The 16,057-nt window shown below is 40.1% G+C and overlaps 1 protein-coding gene across 1 annotated transcript in view; it reads right to left on the minus strand.

Annotated features, from left to right (window-relative positions):
- Positions 1–10,893: 10,893 nt before the first annotated feature.
- LOC147884677 (pentatricopeptide repeat-containing protein At3g09040, mitochondrial-like) overlaps positions 10,894–16,057 on the minus strand; it is a 36,895-nt gene continuing 31,731 nt past the window's right edge. Inside the window, exon 2 of the mRNA XM_087397196.1 lies at positions 10,894–13,615. Within this exon, the coding sequence (XP_087253322.1) occupies positions 11,105–13,615 (2,511 nt within the window). The 3' untranslated portion in view covers positions 10,894–11,104. The remainder of the gene's footprint in view (positions 13,616–16,057) is intronic.

Here is a 16,057-nt window from a genome sequence, read left to right on the forward strand (position 1 = left end):
AACCTGAGGCACCCTATACTCTCGACAGTGAATGAACATGAAGATTAAAATTGGTGACCTCCCATCCTTGTTCAAACCTAGAGCATGGCCCATTGGGGTTACATTAGCCCTAGTTAAGAGCAATGATTGCCATGATATTGAGACAGACAATGCCCATAGATAGCCACCAGCACTCTATCACTGGCTACACATTAGGACGGCCTCATCCTCCCCCAAGCTACTCCTAACACCTGCACCCCTGGGACCAAATTGTACTGATTAGGACCAGACTGGTCTGGATGGTGACTGTAATTATGATGAGGATGAGGATGATTATGATATCATCATTGATGATATGACTATGTATTTTTTAGGACCCCTTATGGGACCGCATTGTACTAATTAGGACCAGACTGGCCTGGATGGTAACTGTGATTATGATGAAGATGAGGATGACTATGATGCCATCATTGATGATATGACTATGTATTTCTTAGGACTTAGCATTCACCATGGGTGATGATGCTCGCTTAGTAGCTCCACCCTTCCTGCTAGTTGTATCAGGTTTTCTATTAGTCTCATAGGCCCATCGATCTTTAGTAGACTCTCTTAAACTCTCTCTCTCTCTCTCTCTCTCTCTCTCTCTCTCTCTCTCTCTCTCCCTCTCTCCCCCTATTGTTTCTCCATTTGTGTATTGTCAAATGTGATTATCTCATAAATTAGCTATATACCATAAATTTGATTCCATTTCAACCTATCAAGTTCTAATATATTTAGGTGAATGGAATGAATATATCATTAACTTATCTTAGACTAATGTGAGGCTTTTAATAGATGTCTATTAATTCCTAATGGATTGATGTAAAAGGAGTAAGTATGTCCAATAGTATAGAATTCCATTTTGATCTTGTTTTTGGATTAAAATAATACATGTCAGTTAGGAGTCAGTTAATTTGTCCCACTATTTCCCCATTAGCTATTTTTTATTTCTTTTGGAGACTGTTTCATCTTACCCCTTCTTTATATAACAAGCTTATTTGTGGAAAAGGAAAGCTTTCAAGATCATGACAAGCCTTTATATCATAGAAGTAAAGCAAGGAATTAAGAAAGATTGAGGCAATTCCATGATTTTATGTATACAAACACTTGAAGTGATTCCTTAGTCACCCTTATGCATATAGACATGTCTTTTACAATAAAGGTAAGGGGCATTGGTAACATTTCATTGTAGCAATGGCAATCAAAATTTCACTTGGAATCTTGTTGATTGTTGACATAGTAAATTGTGATGGGCTGCAATATTCATGTACAATTGATAATCTCAAGCATGAGGTGGAATCCTCATTGTAGGTGCTTGTGTGTCATTTCAAATCTACTTAAAACTTTTATATTGCCTTAGACACCATTTCCCTAGTTGGGGAAGAAGGCCAGCTTGCCATGGAAGGTAGCTAAACAAAGGCATATGCTTGGTCTGAAAGTCACTTGAAATATTGGGGTTATTAGAAGCCCCTCCAGCATGGAAAATAGCTTAAGTATTCTCTATGATACTTGCTCTCATGTTGCCAAGACACATGCTAAAAGTTACGTGTGATAGTCGCTCTCATGTTGCCAAGATGGACAAGTAAGAGTTTTGTATGAGAAGTGCTCTCATGTTGCTCTTACCAAGCCCACTTAGGCAGAATGGGAAAAAGTGGTCCATCCATATTGAAATGGATTTCTCCCATCAACACCTAAAAAATCTAGCGATGGGTTAGGTGGTAGACACATGGCATCATTTCATGTGTCTCTAGGAGGTGGGGAGAAGGACACATGGCATCATTCTATACTTTCAAACCCTAAGAGAAGGGGATCATTTGGGTCCCCAAGGTCTTGAAGCCAAGAGAAAAACTGGGTATAAAAAGATCCTTGGAGTACTTAGTCTATCTAGCATTGAGTAATGACAAGGAGATTCCCTAAACCCACACTAGGCCCTTAGCCTCACTTGTGGATGACAAGCACTCTTTGGTAAAGGGAGTCGTGTGAAACTGATAAGAACAAATACTACATTGCCGTCAACCCTGGCAGTCTTCACATCGATGGCCTAGGGCAGCATGCCCTCCTTGATAGGACCATGAAGTGACAGGTGAGTGAGAGCATGGTGGGGTGGGGGCCTGGTGGGGTTGGTGGGTGGCTTTTAGAATATATATAAAGCTAAGGAATTGAGTCATTCATGTAAAACTATATTCTTCAAAAAACTCATCTTGGCTTAGTAAAAGTTTAAGGTTGTATTGGTAACTTGTTTTACAATTGTATCCTTGATAAAGCTAGCAATTGCCTAATGTCTATTTGCAAAAGTGTTGACCCAATCTTATCTTCGAGAGAACTAACAACCGGATTTTGATGGTCTAGGCTCCTTCCTTCTAATGTGACTAGCTCTTTAGAAAGTGATCTTTTTGGTGTAAGCATATAACCTCATTTGGATAGTTCCCCCTTCTTATTTCCCTAGATTTAAGATTGTTAATGCCATCCTCAAATAGGTTATCCTTGTCATTTATCATTCATTCAATCCTTTCATAGAAGTTAAGGATATCCTCATGTTGGTTCACAAGTTCTCATAAAACAATGGCATCAATTTTATTAATAATAAAGTTTTCTCTAGTTTAAAGTGGGACAAACATTTCCTAATTATTTTAATTAAAAATATAGTAGGCCCATCAATTGAAAAATATAGTAGGCCCCTCATTATATTAATTCAAAATATAATAGGCACATTGATTGAAAAGTGATTGGCTCACCAGCTCACTTTCTTTTCTTTTTTAGTGATGAGACTTGAGATAGAGCAAGTATACAATTTTTTTTGGGTAAAAGAGGGCAAACACACACACACACACACAAACACACACACATGCACACACACACACACACACACACACACACACACACACACATGTGAGCACATGCACATGCACATGCAAGCACAGACACACATACACAAATGCATGCACACATTCAAGCATGCATGTACGTGTACACATGCGTGCATGCACGTGCACACACACACATGCATGCACACATGCATGTGTCACACGAGTATTTGAAAATTTTATATAGATAAATATGAAAGTCTTACTTCAGGGTTTACATGTGCTAAATCCTCTTTTGACAAAGACACTATTCTAAAGAGAACACCCTCATTTTTTACTATCTCACCATGATCTATCGTCTCATAAATAAGGGACTTTCTGTTTTACTACTTACACAAAGAATGGGCATTATACTGGGAGCATAATAGATGAAGAATGCTTTCTATAAAGAATAGGTGCTTTCCTAAGGTTCATATCCACCTACAATCTCCCATGATGATTCCTCTTTGATGACCAAAATGTAGGTCACAACAATGTTTAGTTTCATTACTTTCTTCACATCCTAGTAGTTTTGGTTTGATGTTCTCTTGGCAGTGGCAATTTGATGGGGAAGGGATTTTTGAGTAGGAGACCATTGACCTTGCTCCATATATTTCTATACTTTCCAAGAAAAAGATAAGTCCTTATGTGCTTTTGGTAGGTCATTGCCTAGTGAATACTATTCCTATGTAATTTAGAGGTATTTGGTTATCAGGGTGGAGATTTAGAATGTTTTGTGATAGAGGTCTTTTTTGGGGTCTAGTATACCATGATTTGCCTATGTGCTTTCAAGGATGCATGTATATACTCATCCATTTTTGTGAATGTATAGTTGCTACTTGTGCTTGTGGATTTGAGCATGTGCTTGCTTATAACAATAGATCTCTAAAATGTCCTTTTGATAGAAAATGATCTCTTGTTAGCAATGGTCTCAATTTGGTAGTGCACTTGCTCTATATGAATGGTGGGGGGAAAGATTTTCCTTTGTGCCCTCTCTTGATTTAGAATGATGGACTTCACTATATGCCATTAAAGGGAAACCATTTTTTATAGTATACAAGTTCATGATTGCATCTTAATATGCCCTCTCTCATTATAGAATGATAGGATTCACTATATCGTATATAGTTGTAGGGGTCTTCAACAATATTCATCTCTCATTAATGCGAGAGGATATATTAATATGCCCTCTCTTATTATAGAATGACAGTATTCACTATATCGTATATGGTTGCATAGGTCTTCAACATTAGTCCACTTATGACTCATATGAAACAATGGTATGCAATTTGCTATTTCAAGTACACAATATATGCTTTGATAGGACCAATTAGGTACTAGTTGAGTATCTGCATAGTTTAAAAACATCTTGGTTATAAGAATATATTGGGATGTAGGCTAGCATGGTTTGTTATGATTTACTATTATAAAGAGTTTAAAAAGTGATGTAGGCCAGCATGGTTTGTTATGATTTACTATTATAAGAAGTTTAAAAAGTGAGCAATCATGTCAAATGCCTATTTTATAGCAACCAAGGCCTCACTACATGGGCTCATGCTCCACAATGACTACTCTCCATAGCAAATTGAGATAGTAATAGCTAGGCCCAAACTAGCACCTTTAGCAATATGTGCAAACAATAGCAACTTTTGTAATCTAAGAGGGCTGCCCCTCCTCGGGTCATCAGTCTCCATATCATGTCTCTAGCCACCCTACGAGACTCTTCCATGATAGTAATCTCCATTTCCTCTTGGGAATCACTCCCACATGGTTAGCTACTTGGTTGATTGATTGGTGGAGTAGACATTATAGTCTTCCCACTTGAAGGATATTTGGGCAGACAAAAGAGTTTGCTCACCTAACACAAAAAAATTATTCTCCATTAGCATATGGAGTCCTCGTTTCTCCTTCAACATAGCAATGCGAGGCCCTTCTCCAAGAGCTTGTACTTCATTGAGGCCATATTCAAGGCATTTGAGAGTTCCAAAGGCCTCTCACTATTAAACTATAGCACTAGCAACAGCTTCCATCATGTCACCATTGGTAGAGCTAGTGGAGCTCTTACTACCTAGTCTTTCTAGGAGTGAGAAGATAAGGTGAATGGCATATTTAGAAGCCACATCATATGCTATTGTTGTAGACACATAAGACATCAAATCTCAAATAAGGGCCAACAATACATGGTAGAGCCACATAGTGACTTCTCTACCAATCATGAAAATTGCCACATATCACTTGCATGATTAGCACAATCACCTTGTCACCCTAAAAACCACATCAGCATTACTAGCCATGCATGCCACCTAAGCAACCATGCCATGTCATTATGCTATACTGCATCATCATTTCCATTATACATTATACCATGCATTAAAATTGATCCATTTTTCATTTTATATGACTAGTGGCCTACTCAATGTTCAAGGTAGCATTATTAGTCTAAATATTGAGCTCCAAAAATTACTAAACTTGATTCCTATAACTAATCCGGTTACTTAAACTATAAGTGACTTAGCTAGTTCAAGTATTGCAAAAAAATTACTCTACTTTTTAGGATGCCTATATCTTGGCCATTTTGTATCCAAACTAGATCCAATGTTGCTTCACATATGGAAAGCACATGATATTCCAATCATTTTGAAGCTATATTAACTTTTTTGTGGCATCAATATTCATAGCAATCACTAGATCTAGCATCATACTATTTTTAGTATAGATGATCATTTTTTGACCAGCTTTAGTTATATTTCAATACAATCTTTGCCAAGCATGTTCAACGTATGAAATACCACCCTTGTAAAAGGATGACTCGTTTACTAGTTCTAGATGTTATTTTTTGTCTATTTGGTCACATCATGGTTTTTTGGGACCATCTTTCAATAATATCTTCCATTTTTTTTCAATGACATCTTTCAACATCAAGAAGCAAAAAGTATCAAAAAAAATCTAGATTATTGAATGTATTCTTGGGAATCATTTCAAGGGTCCTATTACAAAGGTACATTGTGTAGTAAAATCTCCTACAAAAGGTTCAAAACGCCATAGGAAATTCTTATGCAATGCACTTATAGATTATGCACAATTTTGCAAAGCTCATTCTCATTGGGAAAAACTTGATCAACATTTGGCATAAAAGGGCATAGGCATCCATATTGATCAACATTTGGCATAAAAGGGAATAGGCATCCATATCGAAGCAACTCAAAATATGTGATCTTCATTAGCTCAGGTATATAGTTCATGAACTTTGTAGCAAAAACACCAATTTCAAGGGATTATGCAATCCCATCTACATTTGAGATCCATTTGGCTTTCCAATGGTAATTTCATCCAAGGCAAAGTGGTGAATGGAATAAACAATGTATCAACATCAATACAACACTATACTCAGTTAAGTACGAACAAATATTGTCATAAACCATCAAAGTTTATGTGCATTAGACACAATCTTAATCAATAAAATTTTATGCCTCACCAATATGATAACTCGATGCTTAAAAATGGTATTCTATGAAATGCACTTTTGCTATTGGAGCATAAGTTTCTTCATATTCTTCTCCATACTATTGTGCATATCATTTTGCAACTAGTGTGGCTTAGTTGCATTCTATGGTCCCATCTACAATCTACTTTACGTTGTAGATCCAACCATTTTTAATGACTTTATTTCCTAGTGGTAAGTCACATACTGGGGTCCACATAACTCCCATAAATTATTTTTCCATGGTGTATCCATTTCTTCATTCATCATTGTCTGCCATACTTGTTGTTGGACTACATCTTCAAAGTATACTAACTCGTTTATTTTTATGATTGTTGTCTTAGTGCATAACTGGTTATTTCACCTTGAATAGCTTTTTCTTCGTGAATATATGTCAACCTTTGTGATTCCTTTGTCATCTTGTTGACCCTCTGGGTTCTTGTGGTTCTTCACATTCTTCTGCTTGCTCTTCTTGCTTTGGAGTATTTGACTCTTTGTATTTCATGTTTGTTAATACAATCATCTGTTGTATATCTGAAGTTATCCATTCTAAATCTTCATTAAACACTACATTGGTGGAGATAATAGTTTTCTTGTTGGTTGGATCATATATTTTGTGTGATTTACTATGCTCATTGTATCTAATCATAGTACATTTTCTTGATTTGACATCGAATTTCCTCTTATGTTCATCACATATATGCTATGCAACCAAAAATTCTAAAATGTACAAACTTTGGCTTCCATTCTATAAAGGGTTCATAAGATGTGATAGCTTGAATTTGTTCTCAATTGGTAGCTAGTTCATCAAGTAGTAATTCTTATTGCCTCTACCTAATACTGATTTAACGAAGTTTTTCATTTAAAATGGCTCTAATACTTTTAGCCATTATTCTCTTCTTTCTTTTTGCAATTGCATTTTATTGAGGTGTGTGTACACACGTGAATTGTCTTCTTATTCTATGATCTTTGTAAACGTTCATGAATGTTGTAGACTTATAAGCACACATGTGAATTGTCTTGTTTTTCCATGATCTTTGTAAATCTTCTTGAATATTGTATACTTGAATCCTCTATCTGATAATCACCTCCTCTATTTGATATGGGTACGTCTCCTTCATGTATTTTTGTTGGTCTGCACAGTGTTTGTGACTTTGATTTTGTTCGTGATAGTGTTCTCTTCCTTTGTTATCCTTTCATTGTCCTTCTTCATGTACTTTTTCTTTTTGCAATCTCTTTCATAATGTCCAAATTTGTGATAATAATTGCAATGTATGCTTGTTTCTTTGCCTTGAAAGTTTCTTGTATTTAAAGAACTGCCTGGGTTTTGATGGTTACTCTTAAATGCTAATGTTGATGATTGCATGGGTTTTTCTTTTTTGTTATGTGGTTGTCAATGTTGATGTTGATGTGAAACCATGATATAGTACGTGAACAAGAAAAAATACACATCCTTGTGTGGACCTCGTGATCTCATAATCTCCTGCATAGTCACTGTCACAATATCCAAGCAACCTTGGATGACTTCTTCTATATTCTATTCCATATTGTCTTGTACCTTTGATGTTTCTGAAGACTCCCTTCGCTGCATTCCAATGAGACTGTTTTGGGTTTTCCATGAACTATGCAAGTGAGCTACTACATAACGACCTTGTGACAACTAGATATATACGAGATCCAATGAGCTCTCGAAAATATTTGTCAAGTTTGAAATTCTTCTCCACGGAGTGGCTAAAATCTTACAAACTGCCATATGAATCTTCTTCAAGAGACTATCCACATATTTTGTAGGCTCATAAAGGTCCTGTCTAAGTCTCTTCAAAACTCAATATTAAGACCAATACACAAGTCCAAGATCTTTCATGTCGAACTTTGTAAAACAATTCTTGTTTTAGCTTAACGATGAAGCTTTCATTGCTTCCTATCACAATCAAGTCATCTGCATACAAAAGTGCAATGGTAATGTCTTTCCTAATAAAGTGCATAATTTGCATTTTACTTGATGTATCCGAGATAAACAAAATAGTTGTCAATTCTGTTGGATTATCTTCTGGTGCTTGGTTTAAGCCATAAAGTCTTTCCTTGAGATAAAAAATCTAATAGAGAATCATAGACTACTTCACTAAGACATGTATCATTCGTAGTTTGTTGGACGCCTGCCTATTTCTCAGTTGAAAGGAGGTAGATAGAATGGTCTTCATTTTCTGGGCAACAGAAAGGTCTTCAACTATCTTAAGCTATGAGCAGATATGTGACCACTTATCAAACAAGTACCACATTGGGTGGGTATTATGATTCAAACTAGACAGGATATTGGACTCCAAGCGCTCCTCTATTTCAAGACATGGTTCCTTGCTAGGGTTGGGATTCATCAGCAGGAAGCAAATGGCAATCATTGTTTCTTTGTCATAAATAGAGTTCTCAGCGATGTCGACATCTACCTCTAGGATGACATGATGGTGATCCAATGTGATAACCAAGTTTGCATTACAAGTGGGTGTAATGCCTAACAATAGAGGACTCCTGCATGCTCTCGAGGATTCTTTCCAAAGAGCAACGAAGCACATAAGACAATCATGGGAGTGAGTCTTCGATCCAATCATTGAGAGGGTGTTACAAATGGTCAATGCCCTACTTATGAGCCCCCACATATGACTGGACATTAGGGCTAGATCTAGGTCAAGGTTTGTGAGAACACGCCATCTAGGACTATGCATATCACTCCATGTATGGACTATTTAGGTGCTCAATTATCGGCTGAACTAAGTTCTACATAAGACTCTTTTGGGGCCATAAAAAGGGCTCTTTTACCAAGCCCATGGTGGCACTAGAGGGCTGACAACTGCCTTTACAAAGGAGGCATACGGCCCTACATGAAGCCAATTCTAACCCAACTTCGATTTGAAATCTAACTTAACTAGGTCCGAGCGAATTGGCTACAAGCCGCCCTCGTCCAAGGCTCTATAGTATACTAAGGGGAAAGTAGACTACCTACCCCTTATTGCATTATTTCCATTGAAGTCTCTTTGCAAGGCTCATAGAAGAGTACGTAAGTGTGATGAAATGGAATTGCATTGTGTGGGCACTATTAAGAGTTGGCTATCACTTATGCTCTAATTAGGGCACACCACTATGTGCCACGAGAAGTCTGAGAGTTCGTGAAAATTGTTACAAGCCCTCTAATATGGTAATTGTTTTGGCCACGTAGACAAGTCTCCAATATCCAAGGGCACTTGTCACCATCAGCCCAAATTTCAGGGGGCAGATAGAATGACCATCATTTTCTGTGTTAATTTGACCATCACTGATAATCACACTTGGGTAAATCACTGGATTGGCTTCAAAAAAAGTCACTGGATTGGCGAATGAAGGTCTACGAATATAGGGGGGTATTTGTAAAAATACAAAATCCAAAAATATTACAATATAACGGGCACTCATTTAAACTCCCCTCTCTAACAATCCCAAAACCAAACTAGGCAAGAGACTAGGACTTGAAGCACCCTATTTCAGGATACGGTTTCTCGTTGGTGTTAGAGGCTGTTCCATGGCTCAACAAGAAGTAGATGACGGTCATCATTTCTTTGTGAAAAATAGTGTTCAATGCGTAACTTCTAGGATAAAATAATGTTGATCCAATGTGAAACCGATTTTCATTACAACTTACAACTGGGTCTAAACTCGACAATAGAGGACTCCCTCATGCTCCTGGGGGTTCTTCCCAGAGAGCAGATGACGCACCTAAGACAACCATGGGCGTGAAAGGGTGTTACAAATGGTCAATGCCCTACTTGAGCGCCCCCCACATATAAGGACATCAAAGCTAGATCTAGGTCAGTGTTTGTGGGAGCCCATGCTCATCCACGGTTGCACATATCAGCCCATGTATGGACTATTATGGTGTGCAATTAAGGGCAGAACTAACTACTAGGGCTCTTTTACAAGGCCCATTATGGCACTAGAGGGCTGGCAACAGCCGGCTATTTAGGGAGGAGGCAGGCCGCCCTGCAAGGTTCCAGTTCTAACCCAGCCTGGGTTCAGAATCTGACCTGACCAGGATCGGGCAGCCAACAGGCAAATTGGCTGCAGGTGGCACATGAACAAGTCCTTTAGAACCGAAAACTTTCAAATGTGAAACGATAGGCATCTTACCATAGTAGGCTGGTCATATCTTCAATCATCTTGGTCTTCATCCTGTTTAGGATGAGTACGGTTGCATGAACCGCCTCATCTTAGTAGAGCTTGGGAAGGTTCTTTCCCCTCATCGTTTTTAACCCCATCTCCAAAATCAGACGATTCTCTGCAACCCTGTTTTGCTGGGATGTCCAGGCTGTGGTGAGCTGTCCCTTGATCCCATTCTTCTTACAGAAGCATCAAAAGCTCCCAAAGTGGACTCATCCCCTCTATTGGTGCGGAGCGCCTTTACTTTTTTCCCCGACTCTTGGCTCTCCAATTCCTTGAACTTGTGCTCAGCCACAGGCCTGGAAACTGACGCCAAGGTGCCTCAAGATGAACAGTGAGCCAAATCCAGCATGTCTCCTTCCTCCTCCCTTCTCAGAAAAGATCCTCTTTTAAATTTGCAAAAAATGAAATTCCTTATTGAGCTTTGCGACGATTACAACTCAGTTGTTAGCTAGGCACTGCAGGCCAGTCCCTTGCAGGCTGCTTCATGACGTCCTTGGCTCACTGCCTATACGATCCCATCTTTGCTTTGCCTGATGTGAGATGTCTTCTATCTTCCAGGAGAGGCATTCCACTGAGATTAGTCCACTAGCTCCATCCTGGCTTTTTCTATGCTTGAGCATTCTACCATACGTCTAGGACTTATCATAGTCCTCTGCATGTGAATATCAGCATATATGTTTGCCATTACAACATATGCTGCAGAAAGTTTTTCATCTAATCTCACCACATTCTCAAAGGCATGCCTTCCAAGCTCTAGATTCTTCCACTTTTGACAAGCACCCAACAAGATCAACCATATAGCAACGTTAGGTTGGAAAGGCATATTTTCCACGGTTCTCAATGCATCATCCAATTGGCCTGCACGACCAAGGAGATCAACCATGCAAGTATAGTGCTCAAGATTTGGGATAATACCATACTGTTTGCTCATAGCTTGAAAATACTCGTGGCCCTTGTCCACCAGACCTGCATGACTGCATACCATAAGAACACTAAGGAATATGACCCCGTCTGGCTGTAAGCTTTTCTGCCTCATCCTCTCAAATAAGTCAAACACAAGTTCACTCTCTCCCTGGCAAGCATATCCTGCAATCAATGCACTCCATGCAGCAGCATCTGTTATGGGCAATGAATCAAACAGCTGTAATGCATCAACCATACTACCACATTTAGCATACATGTCAATAAGAGTGGTTGCCACAACTGCAGCAGTTTCAACGCCAGTCCTGCTAATTTCAAAATGAAGTTCCCTTCCAGTTTCTAGAACTGCAGTCTGGCAACATGCTTTCAGAATGGCAGCAAAGGTCAGGCTATGTTGTGACAGACCTTGCTCTTGCATATCTGCATAAAGCCTAAAAGCATTCTCACTTTCCTTTTGCTCAGCATAGCCCAAAATCATGGTCGTCCATGTGACCACATTACGAGAAGGACATTTGTCAAAGATACACCATGCATCCTCCATGCTCCCACATTTTGCATACATATCCACCAATGTGTTCCCCACAAATAGGTCTGACTCAAAGCCATTCTTTACCACTTGGGAGTGGATGGCTCTACCTTTTGCCAGGGACCCCAACTTTACAAATTTCCCATCAATTTTCTTTCCATCTTCCAGTGCTGCCAGGGTGCTACAAGCCTTCAGTGCACCTACAAAGGTTCTACTATCAGCGCTGACCCCTTCTTGGTGCATCCATACATAGAAATCCAAAGCCAGCGCACTGTCTAGTCTGTCAGCGTACCCCAGGATCATGGTAGTCCAGGTAACCACATTACGATGAGGCAATGAATCAAAGACATGCCGTGCATCCTGCATGTTGCCACATTTCATATACGTGTCCACGACGGCAGTGCCCACATATACATCTGACTCAAAGCCACTTTTTACTACGTAAGAGTGAATGGCTCTACTCTTTGCCACACATCCTATTTTCATAACTCTCTCTTTGGCTTGCTTTCCCTCTTCCTGTGCTGCCTGGCATCTGCAAGCCTTCAATGCACCCACAAAGGTTCGTTGATCTGCGGTAACACCTTCCCAATGCATCCATGAATAAAATTCCAGAGCTAAGGTCCAATGCTCTTGCTCAGCATACCCCAATATCATGGTGGTCCACGTAACCACATCACGCTGAGGCATATGATCAAAGACACGCCGTGCATCCTCCATGCTCCCGCATTTTGCATACACATTCACCAAGATATTCCCCACAAAGAAGTTGCAATTGCCATTTTTTACTACTTCGGAGTGAATGGCTCTACCTTTTGCTAGACACTCTATTTTTGCAAGTTTCCCCTCAACTTGCTTTCCCTCCTCCAATGCTGCCAGGCTACTGCAAGCCTTCAATGCACCAACAAAGGTTCGATGATCTGCTGTGAAGCCCTCCTGATGCATGCGTGCATATAACTCCAATGCCAGCATACTGTCTTCTTGCTCAGCGTACCCCAGGATAAGGATATTCCACGTAACCACATTTCGGTGAGGCAATTCGTTGAAGACGAAATGTGCATCCTTCATGATTCCACATTTCACATACATACTCACCAAGGTGTTTGCCACGAATACTTCTGACTCAAAGTTATTCTTTATAACATCAGAGTGGATGGCTCTACCATTCCGCAGGCACCCTGCCTTTGCACATTTGTCATCAACTTGCTTCCCTTCTTCTAATGCTGCTAGGCTACAGCAAGCTTTCAATGCGGCAACAAAGGTTCGCTCACTCCTTTCAACACCTTCCTGGTGCATCTGTGCATAAAACTCCAAAGCCCTTACACCCTCTTGCTGCTTGGCATACCCCAGGATCATAATGTTCCATGATGCCACATCTCGCTTTGGCGTATTGTCAAAAATATTGCGGGCATCCACCATACTCCCACGCTTGACATAAGTATGCATCAAATTGTTTATCCGAAACACAGGAAGATCACTTGAACATTCCTCATTAAGATAGGTGGGGATTTCCTTCACCTCCTTCAGGTGAGGGAACCTCTTGTAGGGGGCCTTTCCAGCTTTCTTTGCACCGAAGGGATGTGTGGAAAGAAGCAGCCTAGGCTGTGGGGCCATAACATAGCCAATGAAAACGCAAGCACGGAGTTACATTACAGAAGACAAGATCCCATAGCCTAACAGAGAGGACCACCTCAGAAGAAACAAGGTCAAGCAAGTGGAGCGCAGAGAGTCGCATGCAGATAGTCATTGTGTAAGATAACGTTAACGTAGCCAGCTTTGATGGTAAAGACAAAGAAGAGCTGTGGTTGTACCAGATTTATTTGGAGATATTAAGAAACTGTATTGAAAAAGGAAAGAAAGAGGCATTTACCGCTAAAGTTCTCTACGCAGGCCAAGGAAGGTTGGGGGGCGCATTTCTTTATAAAGAAAATGGTTTAGTGGATTCCCGACGCGCATTTCAATCAACAGGTGCGATCATCCCTGCGCGAGGCCTGACGATTAGACCGCCCTTGAAGATCACCGATTAACGCAACGATCTCAGCTCTAGAATACAATTTGGAAAGAACTCTTTTGGGGCTGCTACGGTGAGGGCATGAGCTGCTTTCTGCCGGAGAACTGGCACCCCTCAGTGGTAGTATTGCATAGGAGAGAGGCATTTCTCCCTCTCTGTGGAGTTCTCTGTGCTTTTGTGAGCACTTGGCTAAGCACATAAATAAGACTAAGCTCTGACCCTTGCTTTGCATGGACAAAGATGCATAACCATCCTCAACAACTCCCGATCTTTGATTCTTGAATTGCTAATCAATTCACCTTCCATACTTGATTGGATTTTGAAATTTTGGCTAAGTCTTAACCCATGGCTCCGAGACCTTCCCTCTGCTCGTTTCATTTCATTCCCGAAGGTGACCTTCCATCTCCTCCATTCCATTGACCTTCTATCTCCTCCTTGCCCCTAAAGTCGCCTCTTGTCTTTCCACCTCCTCCCCAAAGCCGACTCTTGTCTTTCCACCTCCACCCCCCTCCAAGCCTCCATCCAAGAGCTCCTTCTTTGTGACACGTGGCAGGCTCTTCTCCTCCAAGTTGCCAAGTGTCCTCTCTCTCTTTTTTTTTGTGTCCGTGGTTAATAGATTAAAGATGAGCATCCTCCTCCTTTGGGAACAAAACCTTGAAAATAGCTCACAAAACCTTTAAACGGATGAGGAAAGAATGCTAAAGAAAAAATGTTGTTCTCTCTAGACTAGTCCATTCAAAGATGATAAAGCTCAACATGTCATAAGTTTTTGGAGACTATGAAGCTGCTCTCTTGAAGAATCTGCATGTGAAGCTCACCGGTACAACAACCAAGAAGATGCAAGTGGGTAGGTTGTGACAAATAAGAGTGTCACCAACCCACTGATGTATGCTGCAATTGAGTAATCTCTATCCATAGAATGCACAATCAATGTGAACACAGTGATTTAGGGGCTGCATGAAAGCTAGGGCTCAAGGTGCAAGTATGATATTATGCTCAGTTGAAGAGGGTCGAAAAGCTGACAAGGATGGGCTTAGATGCTCAACTCTCATGAGCTGAAGGTGATCTGATGTGTGCATGGCTGAACATATGTCACATAGGATGTAGCATCTATCATAGGCTCATATGGAGCTGATAGTACAACGGCTTGAAACACAGGTAAAAATACACATATTGAACCCAAGGCATGTGGGCTACTTAATGTTGCTGGGAGGGCAAATATGAAGTCCTAGATCCAACCAGAAGTATGCAAGTGTATACTACATTCATAAATGCATGGTAGAACACTAAGGTTCTCCAGGTTGCTCTGACGCTAAACTTGATAATGTCCACTGCACTACTGGGACAAGACTACAATGATGCATAAATATCCTCATGCTGAGGAATGATCTGCTTATCATAAGAGGTGGTGGTGATGATCACTAATAAAGTGTGATGCAATGCGGCATAACTGAGCCGATGCTGGATGTGATCTACTAATCACTATTGGTGGGAACTAAGTTCAAGGACATGACATGCTCCATGTCAAAGGTACTACTGGAGATGTGATAGCCTAGTATTGAAGACTTACCTATTGTCAATCTACATGGTCACTGCTACTAAACTCTTGCTGTGTAGCTACATCATTTAATGTGGCAGTAGATAGAGTCGGATCCATGCATGAATGTGATGGTTTTACATCACTAGAATTAGTTTGTCTTGATGGAGGGCTTACTTGCAAAAGTGCATATGATAGATTTGTGGAATCGGTAGATTCCATGCTAGCATATGATGCATGTAATTCTATTCTCTCAAGACCAATGAAGTGGGAATCGGAATCGTATGTTGGTACACACCCTTTGGTAACAAAAGTCAAAGTCGGTTCTCTTTTCACTAATGGATCTCATTTGGAGCCATGGCTGGTGTAAGATGTGAGAATGTATAGCTTCATGCTGGACTATCTAGTGCTTTGTGTTAGAGGCTTACCAGTGTACCATCGAGATTATCTATCCATGAGAACATCATCAGGAGATACCAATTGTGGGGCCTATGCTCTAACCTATTGATGCGACTATTGGGTTTATGCTAAATCTATC

This window comes from Dipteris shenzhenensis, chromosome 26, assembly GCF_047967505.1.
Source record: "Dipteris shenzhenensis isolate YYH24624 ecotype China chromosome 26, Dip_SZ_1.0, whole genome shotgun sequence".
Taxonomy (NCBI): domain Eukaryota; kingdom Viridiplantae; phylum Streptophyta; class Polypodiopsida; order Gleicheniales; family Dipteridaceae; genus Dipteris; species Dipteris shenzhenensis.